This window comes from Salmo trutta, chromosome 16 (assembly GCF_901001165.1).
Source record: "Salmo trutta chromosome 16, fSalTru1.1, whole genome shotgun sequence".
Classification (NCBI taxonomy): domain Eukaryota; kingdom Metazoa; phylum Chordata; class Actinopteri; order Salmoniformes; family Salmonidae; genus Salmo; species Salmo trutta.
The window spans coordinates 28,283,356-28,299,025 of record NC_042972.1 but is presented as its reverse complement, the minus strand read 5'-3'; the positions used below and the strand labels follow the sequence as shown (position 1 = coordinate 28,299,025).

At 40.5% G+C, this 15,670-nt stretch overlaps 1 protein-coding gene across 27 annotated transcripts in view; it reads right to left on the bottom strand.

Annotated features, from left to right (window-relative positions):
• Nucleotides 1-13,202, bottom strand: part of LOC115150480 (gastrula zinc finger protein XlCGF58.1) — a 39,257-nt gene extending 26,055 nt beyond the window's left edge. For 25 of the 27 annotated variants that reach the window (XM_029693804.1, XM_029693811.1, XM_029693809.1 and 22 more), the window contains exons 1-6: nucleotides 13,102-13,202; nucleotides 4,902-5,070; nucleotides 3,586-3,771; nucleotides 2,936-3,082; nucleotides 2,213-2,339; nucleotides 1,882-1,965 (exon numbers count right to left, since the gene is read on the bottom strand). In XM_029693804.1, coding sequence (XP_029549664.1) covers nucleotides 1,882-1,965; nucleotides 2,213-2,339; nucleotides 2,936-3,082; nucleotides 3,586-3,771; nucleotides 4,902-4,946 — 589 coding nt within the window. In that variant the 5' untranslated portion in view covers nucleotides 4,947-5,070; nucleotides 13,102-13,202. The remainder of the gene's footprint in view (nucleotides 1-1,881; nucleotides 1,966-2,212; nucleotides 2,340-2,935; nucleotides 3,083-3,585; nucleotides 3,772-4,901; nucleotides 5,071-13,101) is intronic. The other 2 variants (XM_029693808.1, XM_029693805.1) reach the window with 2 other exon arrangements.
• Nucleotides 13,203-15,670: the final 2,468 nt, after the last annotated feature.

The window sequence follows — 15,670 nt, the reverse complement described above, 5'->3', positions numbered from 1 at the left end:
AAGCTTAAAGTTCTCTTTACTTTTCCAAAACGTCCCTGACCGCTTGCATGATGACGAGTTTCTCACACGACTGGCCTATCTGGGTGATGTTTTTTCTCGCCTGAATGATCTGAATCTAGGATTATAGGGACTCTCTGTAACTATATTCAATGTGCTGGACAAAATTGAGGCTATGATTAAGAAGTTGGAGCTCTTCTCTGTCTGCATTAACAAGGACAACACACAGGTCTTTCCATCATTGTATGATTTTTTTGTGTACAAATGAACTCAAGCTTACGGACAATGTCAAATGTGATACAGCGAAGCACCTGAGTAAGTTGGGTGCGCAATTACGCAGGTATTTTCCCAAAACGGATGACACAAAAAACTGGATTCGTTATCCCTTTCATGCCCTGCCTCCAGTCCACTTACCGATATCTCAACAAGAGAGCCTCATTGAAATTGCAACAAGCGGTTCTGTGAAAATGTTATTTAAATCAGAAGCCACTGCCATATTTCTGGATTGGGCTGCGCTCAGAGCACCCTGCCTTGGCAAATCGCACTGTTAAGACACTGATGCCCTTTGCAACTACATACCTATGGGAGAGTGGTTTCTCGACCCTCACCAGCATGAAAACTAAATACAGGTACAGACTGTGTGTGGAAAAGGATTTAAGACAGACTCTTTCCAATACAACCCAAAATTGCAGCGTTATGTGCATCCTTTCAAGAACACCCTTCTCATTAAATTGTGAATAACTCACCACAGGTTTCAATGTACAAATAAGGTTTTATATGCAAGATGGTTAAGAGCAAAATTATTGATTATTATTATTTGTGCCCTGGTCCTATAAGAGCTCTGTCACTTCCCACGAGCCGGGTTGTGACAAAAACACTCACTCATTCTTATGTTTAATAAATGTATCGTATAGTGTGTGTGTTGCATGCTTACAATGATGGCAAAAAAACATTTGAGAGTGCGCTGACCCTGGTGCTAGAGGGGGTACGCAGCTGGAGGTTGAATGTTTGAAGGGGTACGGGACTATGAAAAGCTTGGGAACCACTGATGTAGGCTATACGTTGCTAAATACCAATACCAGAGTGGGCACACTCGCTATATAATGGAACATTTTCAGTGAGAAAACCATCAGTAGAGTTGAAAATGCGATGGAAACCCATTTAACTTGTATTTATTTTATTTGGTACATGGGAACATCTCTTTTGGGAAAATGTGCATATTATATTTAAGCAGATTTTTTTTATATCTCATGAAAATCTGTCGCCAATTGGATGAAAAAATGTGGATCATAAGCTAGGTTAAGTACAAAATGTATCTGGATTTTGATCAAACGAAAATACCACAAAACAAGATGACTAGAATCTAAAGCAAATAGTTTATTTCAAAATAAAAATGCAAACTTGGAAAGCATAGTTTTCTTTTCCAATATAGGAGATGCTGCAGGCCACTCGTCAAATACTTTACTTACCAATATTACTTAATGTCTCAGAAAATCATAGTTTCTTGATATCCATGCTGTAAATTCTATTCAAAATCTCATACCGCAAACAAAAAGCTACTGGTAACTTGCAACACCTTCACCTAGATAAAGCAAAGCATTGTCCTAAAACTGGGATCTTTGACCACAGAAGGCTGCACAATCTACAAACATTTGTACCAAGCAGACCTTTCATTTGTACTATCACTGGTGTTGGGGGAAGCATTTGAACATTTGTGATGATAACCCCTCTCCTTCATATAGTTGAGGTGAAAGGAAGTGTGAGCTTTGCTGGAAATTACTGTCCAAATGACAAACACTGAAAACCCTGTATACTGGGGTTCCAGTGCAGCACTACAGATGTAGCCTGTTTAGATAGAGATGGGTATGGTAAGAGGACGCATACCCGTGTGAATCAGGCTGTGTCTCTCCAGGTGGTAACGCTGAATAAATCTCATGTCACATATGCCACAAGCGTACGGCTTCTCCCCTAAATCGAAGAGTACCAGTTTTAGTGAAAGGTCCCCACAAAGAACACCAAAAACGGTGAATGAAAATCTGACACTAGACAAGGAGGCCATCTCATATTCTTAAAAACACCAGTCACTTAATCCAAACTGGTGTTTCTGCTGGCCTTATGTATTTCTAACTGTATTAGCCAGGCATTTTAAACATCTCCCTAACTGGTAATGGAGAACCTCCAGAAGTTAGCTGGCCATTGTGGTCTTGACACATACCTGTATGAATGAGGATGTGTCTCTTCAGGTGATATCCACTCCTAAATGCGCCATAACAGTGATTGCAGATGAAGTTTTTCTGCACTTTAGATATTGGACAGTTACCATTCTCATCCACAACAACCACCTATGCAGGATAGGGCAGAATAGAGGCTCGTCAAAAAATTTAGGCCTAAATACACCACACAGACAAAAACTCAAAGATACACATCTACTAAATCATCACTACAAGTATGACTTCACGTTTGTATAAAAGGAAACATATGATACATTGGTTGATTCAGTATGAGAAAAGCTAGTACTGTCCAAATAGTCCTGGTTAAAAAGGTAATACATTATTTCTAGCTCCTTATATAAAAAAAAAAGAGTTGACCATTTAAATGACAAAGTACCCAAAACCTAGAGAAGGGTTAACCCCTCCCACACCCATATGTTACTGCTCCCCCTCTCTCACACAATAACAGTTGTGTTCCCCTCCCCCCTCTTTCCTCTCCAGAGAACCCCATCTCCTCTCCACTCCTCCCCCCACACAAACAAAATATGTGCACTCAAAGGCACCAACTCAGCTAGAGACAAAAGTCAGTCTTATACACATAGAAGCACACAGAGAACCAAACGCCCACAGACGTGCACACAAACACACTTTCAGTCTGTTTTTATAACACAATCCCTCTGAAACACAGAAAAGAGTCAATTTTGCTTTAAAAATTCAGAGGCACTGACCTTCCCTCCCCTCCCGTCTTGCTCTCTCACTTTACAGGGCGTTCCTGACTTCCTGTTCTTCTTTTTCAGCTGCATGTCTTCGTTGGCCCTCATTTCCTTCTCGTCCAGCAGGCGGGGTGTGTGGAAGTCGCCCTCCTTCCGGATAAGCTGGGGTGCACAGACAAGAGGGAAAGAGGGCTTTGAGTCAGCCTGACTGGACTTTTTTTTTGATAGCCTGGAACGTACAAATAGGAATTACCGTACAGAAATAAAACAAGAAAGAATATATTCCTTGCTTTCTAAATAAAATAAATTGTGAAGGACAGGATTTTTTAGAATCCTTTATGTGATTATGCTGGGAAACGAAAAATAATGAACAGTAAAAATAAAAAAAGCTTTGTCAAAAAACAGAAGGTAACCTCCCTTCATGCCTACTTTTCAATTGCTGTACATATCTGGCAGCCTCTTTAAATCATTACTGAAGACTATGATTTAGGTATATTAGCAGCCCACAGTAAGAAAGTGCTTGACCTACATAAATGCAAGTTACTGCTGAGACCTAGCCAATGCGAAATATGTCAATTTCTCATTTGTTGTTCTTTCAGCGAGTGACAATGACAAACAACAAAGTCCCCTCCTCCCCCTCTGCAGTGCCCCAGCAACCTCCTAACCAGGGGTGGACAGCTCATTCCAGATGGCAGGATCATGTGGCTCTGAGGACCGCGGTCTGGGCCATCCCTCTGGGGCGGTGGTCCATGGCCAAGCGGAGCCATCATCTTCTTGGGCGGACCGGCCATGGAGCTGGCCTGCATCAGGGCCATACTTGAGAGAACAGCCTCACAGCCAAGCAACCCCGCCTGGGAACAGAACCGAGCCTGAGTCAGGAAAATCCACTATCAGACATTTAGAAAATACATAGTGAGCTCATTTGTTGTTTTGGCTCTGTACTCCAACACTTTGGATTTGAAATAATACAATGACTATGAGGATAAAGTGCAGACTGTCCACTTTATTTTAAGGGCATTTTCTTCTATATTAGGGTGAAACGTTTAGAAATTACAGCACTTTTTGTACCTAGTCCTCCCCATTTTAGGGGACCATAAGTATTTGGGACACATTCACGTGTGTATAAAGTAGTAAAAAGTTTCATATTTGGTCCCAAAGTTAGAAGCACAAATATAATACCACCAAGACATGCTAACCTCCCACCATTGCAATAACGGGGAAGGCTTTCATTTTTGGTGAGGGTATGATATATTTGTGCATTTAACTTTCAATCATTCTGCGCTTCTTCAGGTCAATCTGTTATCATGGTAGCATCCGCATTAATATAGAAGCCTTTAGAAACATTCTATTCTTATTTATAATAAAAGTGACTCCAAAATGCCAATATAAATGTATGATAAATAATGTATTGGGCACAAAATCATCTGAAACAAACAAAACAGCAAATGCATCCAACATGTTTAGAATCACAAGCTTGATGTAATCATTGAGTACTAGGAATATGGGACCAAATACTAAAACTTGACTACTTTAATACACAAGTGAATTTGTCCCAATACTTTGGGGTGGGGGAGAGACTATGTACAAAAAGTGCTGTGATTTCTAACTGGTTGCCCCGATATGGATGAAAATACCCTTAAATTAAAGCTGACAGTCTGCACTTTAACCTCAGTCATTGTGTTGAAGTACAGAGCTAAAACAACGTGTCACTGTTCCAATAGGTTCGGAGCTCACTGTATAAACAGAACCAGTCTGGATGTAGAGAGGAGCTAAACAAAGGAGAAAACAAAAACTCAACACTTCCAGAGGCTGAGTTAGCTACACTAGAAACTGTATGAAACACAATGATAAACGATATCAAATACTTCTTCAAACACAGAACCTTTTATGACGACAACATCCTGAGTGACAAAAGATAAATGTAGCCTAACAGTAGGCATGTTGGTTGTAGAAATTTTATATTTTTTGTTGGAAAACAAACCCATTTCATATGATCGCGGACTGAGCTGCTGGGCAGATGTGACATTGCAGTGGGAACGGTGTATGTGAGGGTGGGGACGGGGGCGGGGACAAGGTCATCCAGGAATCCGTCAATCAGGATGGTCAGTCTGATGGGAGGCCACACCCACCTCACTCATCTAGCACTAAAACTGAAGAAGAGGACGATGTGGACAAAACATGAAAACGCATTCAATAATAATGAAAAAAAAAATGTTTAAACGCTAAAACCTGCAGTGAATCAAATTGTAACTACTCCAAATCACACAACACCCAATTCTTACTCAAAAACAAGCATCGCCATAATAACTGTAGACAGTCCTTTGGTTAACTCCTGTCACCAAAGGGGTATCCTACAAAGCAAGCTAGATCTACTCAGGGTTTTCTAAAGCTAACCAGCTTCAGTTAGGATCACATTCCATCTCAGGACTCATCTGTATTACGATGGTGTATATCGCTCGTCCGCCTGCCGCTAACTCTAGCAAGCTTGTAACTGCGCATGCATGTAGCACTTGGCTTGTCGAACGCCAAAATCTTAAATGACAACGCTGAAACATCAATCCATGGGCGAGTCAATGCCACAATTTCATTTGTGCCGAAATCAAAATGAAAGAAAAGTTATCTTGCAAATTCAGCAGGCTATGGTGTGAAATAGGTTTTTAGAAGTGCTGTCTTTATTTATTACTACTTATTGTTAAATGCCGACTTATGTGCTTATCAATGCACAACCACAAGCCACCCCACTCCTAATGACAAAATAATCAAGTCATACAAACGAGTTTCTGTGCATTAAGTTTAAAATGCATTCTGTCATTACTAAATATGTAATGTGATATTAACATAATTTTTTAACAAACATTTGATTAATAAAATATTTTAAATCCTCAAATGAAGGGGATGACGACAATATTTGCCAGAGGGAGGGAATCTGATTTCATGGTCCTCAACTCGTGGCTCAGTCACTTCAGGAAGTGGAGTCAGCCTGCCCCGGAGCAGGTTAGTTCTGAAGGATTCATTGCCATAGAAATGTACCTGGCTAAAAAGGTAAGCCACCTTCTTATGACGCGTTATCCTGAGTAAAACTCAGAGTTGACCAAAGTTACCTCACTAACTTCTCATAAGTGCTTCGTAGGATAACCCTTTGGTCACTTGGCTATGAATTAAGATTTTGAAAGAGCCGCTCAAGTGTCACACCAACACAACACATCTAGCTAGCTAATACCCAAAATGAGATTCTCAAGCAATTCCAATACAGAACAATACCAATTGTGTACATAAAGATAGCTAACGTTAGCTAGCTGTTGAACAAGGGTGACCACAATACATCTACAATAAATTTGGGACAAAGAAAGGGCTGATAGCTAACAGATTTGAGAATAGGGTGCCTCCACATGATTTTTATCACTTTCTGACTGCACCCCTTTTGATTTGAACGAAACCTTTCATACATGTTTACCCATGGTTGAAACAGTAGTCAGAAAGTGACTTTTTGCAACGCAATGCCAAAACATTGAGCGAGGTGCTCAAAGTCGACCGATTTTGCATACCCCACCATACCATGAGACGTCCATGTCTTCATCACTGAAAACTATAAACGGTGGAGTTTGATATCATTTCAAAGCTAACAAAACCGGGTTTTCAAAATAGTCTGATTTCTTGAACAAACTAAATGTTTATAATTTAAGCTTTATTACATTTCTCATTTTCACAAATGTTGTAGCTTCGACCCTATTTGACATCATCTTAAGTGTTTGTGTTGTGCCCGTCATTGGTTGAGACAGTATACTCTTGAATTCAAGGTGGGTGTTATTGCAAACATAGAAATTAATTCCTAAACTGGACCACTCTCTTCAGACACCTGAAATTTAGCTGGTACACCATTGACATTTAAATTGTATTGAAACTTTAAACTTTGCAAGTAGTGCCAGAAAGATGGATGCCGCTCCACCCACTGTCGAATGTCAACTTCAAAGGGTTTGTCTATTCTATTATCTATTTCTATGATTTCAATAGGTTTCCTATGAAAGATCAAAAATGTAATTTATAACGTAACGGATATTCCCACTCAAGTCAACATTCTATGATGGGTGGACCTCCAACCATCTTTGTGGTAATATTTGAAAGTTGGAATGTCAGATTTACTCAAATGTGTATGAAGTTATCAGCCCAAACATGACACCGACCCACCCTGTATTCAAGAGTATTCTGTGTCTCAACTAATGGCAGGCACAACAAACAACTCAGATTATGTCATATAGGGTCTTAGCTACAACACACACTGAACAAACACACACTGAACAAAAATATAAACATTTCAAACAAATTTTATGTCACATACGCCGAATATAACCTTACAGTGAAATGCTTAATTACAAGCCCTTAACCAACAATGCAGTTAAGAAAAATAAGTGTTAAGTAAAACATTTAAAATAAAAGTAACAAATAATTAAAGATCAACAGTAAAATAATAGCGAGGCTATATACAGGGTACCAGTAAAGAGGGGGTACCGGTACAGATCTGGACCCTCTAAAATTATCAGCCGAAATTGTAGCAACCCCTATTACTAGCCTGTTCAACCTCTCTTTCGTATCGTCTGAGATTTCCAAAGATTAGAAAGCAGCCGCGGTCATCCCCCTCTTCAAAGGGGAGACACTCTAGACCCAAACTGCTACAGACCTATATCTATCCTACCCTGCCTTTCTAAAGTCTTCGAAAGCCAAGTTAACAAACAGATTACCAACCATTTCGAATCCCACCGTACCTTCTCCGCTATGCAATCTGGTTTCAGAGCTGGTCAAGGGCACACCTCAGCCACGCTCAAGGTCCTAAACGATATCATAACCGCCATCGATAAGAGACAATACTGTGCAGCTGTATTCATCGACCTGGCCAAGGATTTCGACTCTGTCAATCACCACATTCTTATCGGCAGACTCAACAGCCTTGGTTTCTCAAACGATTGCCTCGCCTGGTTCACCAACTACTTCTCTGATAGAGTTCAGTGTGTCAAATCGGAGGGCCTGGTGTCCGGAGCTCTGGCAGTCTCGATGGGGGTGCCACAGGGTTAAATTCACAGACCGGCTATTTTCTTTGTATACATCAATGTCGCTCTTGCTGCTGGTGATTCTCTGATCCACCTCTACGCAGACGACACCATTCTGTATACTTCTGGCCCTTCTTTGGACACTGTGTTAACTACCCTCCAGACGAGCTTCAATGACAACTCTCCTTCCGTGGCCTCCAACTGCTCTTTAATGCAAGTCAAACTAAATGCATGCTTCTCAACCGATCGCTGCCCGCACGTCCAGCATCACTACTCTGGCCGGTTCTGACTTAGAATATGTGGACAACTACAAATACCTAGGTGTCTGGTTAGACTGTAAACTCTCCTTCCAGACTCACATTAAGCATCTCCAATCCAAAATTAAATCTAGAATCGTCTTCCTATTTCGCAACACAACATCCTTCACTCATGCTGCCAAACATACCCTCGTAAAACTGACCATCCTACCGATCCTCGACTTCGGCGATGTCATTTACAAAATAGCCTTCAACACTCTACTCAAAAAATTGGATGCAGTCTATCACAGTGCCATCCGTTTTGTCACCAAAGCCCCACATACTACCCACCACTGCGACCTGTACGCACTTGTTGGTTGGCCTTTGCTTCAAACTCGTCGCCAAACACACTGGCTCCAGGTCATCTACAAGTCTTTGCTAGGTAAAGCCCCGCCTTATCTCAGCTCACTGGTCACCATAGCAGCACCCACCCGTAGCTCGCTCTCCAGCACGTATATCTCACTGGTCACCCCCAAAGCCAAATCCTCTTTTGGCCGCCTTTCCTTCCAGTTCTCTGCTGCCAACGACTGGAACGAACTGCAAAAATCACTGGAACGAACTGCAAAAATCAATGGAGCTGGAGACACATCTCCCCCACTAGCTTTAAGCACCAGCTGTCAGAGCAGCTCACAGATCACTGCACCTGTACATAGCCCATCTGTAAATAGCCCATCCAACTACCTCATCTCCAAACTATTTATTTATTAATCTTGCTCCTTTGCACCCCAGTATCTCTACTTGCACATTCATCTTCTGCACATCTACCATTCCAGTGTTTAATTGCTATATTGTAATTACTTCGCCACCATGGCCTATTTATTGCCTTACCTCCCCTGCACACACTGTATATAGACTTTTTCTACTGTATTATTGATTGTATGTTTATTCCATGTGTAACTCTGTTGTTGTATGTGTCAAACTGCTTTGCTTTATCTTGGCCAGGTCGCAGTTGTAAATGAGAACTTGTTCTCAATTAGCCTACCTGGTTAAATAAAGGTGAAATAAATCAAATAAACAGAGTCAATGTGCAGGGGCACCGGTTAGTCGAGGTAATTTGTACATGTAGGTAGAGTTAAAGTGACTATGCATAGATATCATTATTATATTATTATAGTATCATTATTATTATTATTATATATACCATTATCTCACATCATTTGCTCACATTGTATATAGTCTTATTTTTTTCTACTGCATCATTGATTGTATGTTGTTTTACTCCATGTGTAACTGTGTTTTTGTATGTTGTCGAACTGCTTTGCTTTATCTTGGCCAGGTCGCAATTGTAAATAAGAACTTGTTCTCAACTTGCCTACCTGGTTAAATAAAGGTGAAATAAATAAATAAAAATAATAAACAAGGTAGCAGCTGCGTAAAAGGAGGGGGGGGGCAATACCTTTTTTGCACTATTGGTTAGAGCCTGTAAGTAAGCATTTCACTGTAAGGTCTGCACCTGTTGTATTCAGCGCACGTGACAAATAAACTTTGATTTGAATGCAAATAGTCTGGGTAGCCATTTGATTATCTGTTCAGGAGTCTTACGGCTTGGGGGTAGAAGCCGTTAAGAAGCCTTTTGGACCTACACTTAGCGCTCCGGTACCGCTTGCCGTTCGGTAGCAGAGAGAACAGTCTATGACTAGGGTGGCTGGAGTCTGACAATTTTTTAGGGCTTTCCTCTAACACCGCCTGGTATAGAGGTCCTGGATGGTAGGAAGCTTGGCCCCGGTGATGTACTGGGCCGTAAAGTGTTGGTCCCATGTTTCATGAGCTGATACAAATAAAATCCCAGGAATGTTCCATACGCCCAAAAAGCTTATTTCTCTCAAATTGTGTGCACAAATGTACTTACATCCCTATTAGTGAGAATTTTTCCTTTGCCTAGATAAACCATCCACCTGACAGGTGTGGCATATCAATAAGCTAATTAAACAGCATGATCATTCAGAGGTGCACCTTGTGCTGGTAACAATAAAAGGCTACTCTATAATGTGCAGTTCTTTCACACAACACCACAGATGTCTCAAGTTTTAAGGAAGCGTGGAATTGGTGTGCTGACTGCAGGAATGTGCACCAGAGAAGTTGCCAGAGAATGGAATGTTCATTTCTGTACCATAAGCTGCCTCCAACATAAGTAGTAGAGAATTTAGCAACCAGACTCACAACCGCAGACCACGTGTAACCCCGCCAGCCCAGGACCTCCACATCCGGCTTCTTCACCTGCGGGATCATCTGGGGGGGGAGTATTTCTGTCTGTAATAATGCCCTTTTGTGGGTAAAAACTCTTTCTTATAGGCTGGGCCTGTCTCCCCAGTGGGTGTTACCACATTCCAAGACCCACCCATGGCTGCACCCCTGCCCAGTCATGTGAAAACCATAGATTATAGCCTAACAAATTCATTTCAATTGAAATAATTCCTTATATTAACTGTAACTCAGTAAAAAAAAAAAAAAATGTTGCATGTTGCATTTATATTTTAGTTCAGTATATATGGACACGTAAAAAACAGAACGGTATAGCTTAAAATGTCAATTTTATTAGACAACAAAAGTTTGACAATTCTGTCTGTAAGCTTTCAAATGATTTCAATCTCAACCGTTTCAGTGATGATGACATGGGTTTCGTGGTAGGGTGGGATATGCAAAATGAGTTAAAGTTAAATGGCAATTGCAGTCAAAAACTAGATTTTTCTGCGTTTTAAATAGAAGGGTTAGTTGTTTAGCAATAAAACCAACAGGTGTGCAACTATGGGGCAAAACAGACAGAGGCATAGACGTTGACAACATGTAAACTATATTTGGTCTCCAAATGTTTATTGAAAACCAACACATTTGCACAGTGAGCACTCGTCTCAAATACATTGTACAGTTGCTGGGTTCGTTAGCGAATTTGTCATATTAGCACAGGAATCAGTCAAAACGCCTCAAAGCATGGTATCATTAAGCAATAAGGCCTGAGGGGTGTGGTATATGGCCAATATACCACACCTAAGTGCTGTTCTGAAGCACAACGCAACACGGAGTTCCTGGATACAGCCCTTAGCCGTGGTATATTGGCCATATACCACAACCCCCCGAGATGCCTTACTGCTATTATAAACTGGTTACCAACGTAATTTGAGCAGTAAAAAAATTATGATTTGATATACCACGGCTGTCAGCCCATCAGCATTCAGGGCTCGAACCACCTAGTTTATAAATAAACAGTTATTTTTACTGCTCTTATTACGCTAGTAAACAGTTTATAATAGCAATAAAGCATCTTGGCGATTTGTGATGTATGGCCAATATACCACGCCTAAGGGCTGTGGCCAGGCAGTCCGCGTTGCATAAGAACAGCCCTTAGCTGTGGTATATTGGACTTATTGCTTAAATATACAATGAGCTGAAACAAGCCACCTAAGATTCCCCACAAGGCAGCTTCTTGTCGTTGTTGCTAGCTATCTGACCATCAAAAATCATAACGCACGCCTACCCGGGCACGTCATTGTCGGCCAACCCGTCTATACATTTCCAAACTATGAGGTTGGAATAATACTGTGAAGATGACAATAATGCCCTTTAAGTACAAGAGCTGCTTAAAACGATTGCCTGAAATGTCGGTTGGTTGGAATTTTGGCCAGGTAAAATGAGATCATAGACCAATAAGAGAGTTAGTTCCAACCCTCTCTGCCAATAACAGCTAGTTTTCCCCTCCCTACTCAGAGCACTCCCAGACAATCCTAGCAAAATGATTCCTTTAGAATTGCTCTTGGCTAAGAAGCTATTTTTCTTTTTGAACATTTTAATTGTAGACAATCACAGTAAGGTACTTAATCGTTACCCAAAAAATATTTGATAGAGACAAAAACGAATGCAATGGACATTTATGCACCGCCATCTCCTGAACGTTTTGTCATTCAGGGTCAATAAGTCACTTTCTGACCACATACCATGGGCAAATATATATGGAAGGTTTTGTTCAAATCAAAAGGGGTGCAGTCAGAAAGTGATTTTAATCATCTGGAACGACCCCATAGCCAGATAATTGAAAAACATTTTACAAATTAAACCAATGGCACCCATAGCCGGCAAGCTAATGATCCAAGAGAAACCCCAAAAATATATTTTACCAACCATTGCTAACACTACATAAATATTTGTAATTTCGCAGGTGCTCTACCAGAACCACTGCATCAGCAACCTCTTGATACACTAGCAGCTGATTATCATAACAGATTATTACAAATAGTAAAGTTAGCTGGCTATTTTCCCTGGCTGCACTGCAGCGAGGTAACGTTAACGGGGCAAGGTTATTGACCATCAAGTAGTGTGAAAAACATGCTAGTTAACTGTCACCGTAGAAATACTACTTGATGTAATATGTAATTGACTAACCCAAAAATGTAAAGTATTTCCTCATAACTCACGGAAACAAAACAGAGCGAATACGCGCTAGCTGTTTCGGGCTAACATAACGGCGTTACCGTTGGCCTCCACGCACATCAAATCGTACAAACTTGAGTTGCCATCCATCTACAAATCGAAATATGATATCGCTAGGCAATTTCGATGTGATTAGATCCGGATAATTACAGCTAGTTAGATAAAATAACAGTTCGAGGATTGCAATCAAACGAGGCACAAGACTGAGCAGTTACAGCAAGATTTCGCGATAAATAGGGAATGGTCGATGCGTACTGTAGTTAGCTACCGTTCTCCCCCTCCCCTGTTGTCTACGCTAACACAAGTCGTGTCACTTCTTTTTTTGCTTAGAGGCGGAGGCCGAATTCGGCAAATATCGTCTGATACACGACTAAACATACAAAACATTGGTGATATTCAAACGTAATTTTTTGTTATTTACCTTTAATTTTCCTCGTCTGTCGTGGCTCGTCACCCGAGTTCCAATTTCTTTCAGTTTACAAACACAGGAAACGCCACCGGATGTGCTCCCTGAGGAGAATCCTGCTATGTGATTGGAGAAAATGGGTATTCACGTCTGCCATGTTGGTGAATGTGAAAACGTTACTCCATTTTAGTTGGTATCAATTAGCTGCCTCAACTACTGATAATTTCAGTTTAGAACGGGATTATTTTTGCCTCAACATTGCCTGGATTCATGCACGTTGATTTTCTTCCACAAAAACATGATTTTCAGCCTTTGCCCTTCCCAAAAACATCATCAGGCTTAGGCTATGCTAAAACATTGGAGTTGCAATAGGATGTGTGAATCAAAGCATGTTATTTCCAATTTTGTAACTGATAACTACAATAATATATTCCCTTTAGTAGACACTTTTGTCCAAGGTGACTACAGTCATGTGTGCATACATTTACACAGGGGTAGTCCAGGGAATCAAACACACTACCTGTCATTGAAAGCGCCTACCAACTGAGCTACAGTGGATGACAAAAGCATTGGCTTTAGAATGTTACAATTTTCTTTGACCAATGCATAGCCTAGGGGAGAGTGTGGTAAATTGAGCCATTTAAAAAAAATGTTACATTCAGCATCACTGAATAGTACTCTAGTATTCTTTCTAACAAAGACATCTATATATATTTCAGGATGTTGTGTATCCCTAGAAATAATCAGAATTCATGTAAACATAACAGTTTTGAAAACAGCTTGTCCAAAAAACACTTGTCTCTTGGCACAATTTACCCCGGTTATGGGCTAAATTGAGTCGCAGGACAGGGTAAATTAAGCCGCCTACAAATTTCTGTTATGAATTAAATATTATATTTCATTTGCACACACTGTATATAGACTTTTTCTATTGTATTATTTGACTGTATGTTTGTCTATTCCATGTGTAACTCTGTGTTGTTGTTTGTGTCACACTGCTTTCCTTTATCTTGGCCAGGTCACAGTTGTAAATGAGAACTTGTTCTCATCTAGCCTACCTGGTTAAATAAAGGTGAAATAAAAAAATGTAATAAAAAATTACCACTACCTTTTTAAAACCATGTCTATCTTTATTTCCCAAACACAATTCACTTACCCTTACCTTATTCCCATTGGCTCAATTTACCTACCAGTGTTTTTTACCTAACTTGCTTACCACTTTTTCCATGTGGTTTCTTCCTTCACAGACTCCAAGAAATTATTTCCTCTTCCTAAATATTTGTTCAAATGATACCTTTGTGTAGGCTATGGTTTCCTATAAACAAGGGTGGCTCAATTTACCCCTTTGGCTCAACTTTCCACACTCCTCCCAACTCCAGTGACTTGCCTAGTTAAATAAAGGTAAAACATTTTTTATATTTTTAAATGTCTAGGTAAAGCCCTACCTTATCTCAGCTCACTGGTGGTTGTGGTTCTATCTAACTCCGCATTCTCTCAAGATGCTGAAATAAATAAATCAGATAGACCTATTTGAAGTCCCCATATTGTGACTGTCGAATTTGTATTGCGCCTCACAATCATCACACCAGTGGCGACCCATCATTCAGGGCAGATGGGGCAGAGCCCCACCTGTTATGAGCCCCACATTTTTAGCAAAACAATTATAGATTTTTGCCTGTTTTGCATGTTATTTTGGCATTAATATGCATCTATCACAGTGCCATCTATTTTGTCACCAAAGCCCCATATACTACCCACCACTGCGACCTGTATGCTCTCGTTGGCTGGCCCTCGCTACATATCCGTCGCCAAACACACTGGCTCCAGGTCATCTATAAGTCTTTGCTAGGTAAAGCCCTGCCTTATCTCAGCTCACTGGTCACCATAGCAACACCCGTAGCACGCGCTCCAGCAGGTATATTGCACTGGTCATCCCCAAAGCCATCACTTCCTTTGGCCGCTTTTCCTTCCAGTTCTCTGCTGCCAATGACTGGAACGAATTGCAAAAATCACTGAAGCTGGAGGCTTATATCTCCCTTTCTAACTTTAAGCATCAGCTGTCAGAGCAGCTTACCTATCACTGTACCTGTACACAGCCAATCTGTAAATAGCACACCCAACTACCTCATCCCCATATTATTACCCTCTTGCTCTTTTGCGCCCCAGTATCTCTACTTGCACATCATCATCTGTACATCTATCACTCCAGAATTAATGCTAAATTGTAATTATTTCGCCCCTATGGCTTGTTTATTGCCTACCTCCCTACTCTTCTAGATTTGCACACACTGAACATAGATTTTTAAATGTTTATTTTCTATTGTGTTATTGGCTGTCCGTTTGTTCAAGTGTAACTCTGTGTTGTTGTTTTTGTCACACTGCTTTGCTTTATCTTGGCCAGGTCACAGTTGTAAATGAGAATTTGTTCTCAACTGGCCTACCTGGTTAAATAAAGGTGAAACAAAAATAAATACAAATAATTATACAATTATGAAATTTATAATGCATGTTTTTTGTATTCATAACACTTGGATAATTAACTTATTTCAATAAAGAGTATCACATTCTCTTCTGGAATTGGTTC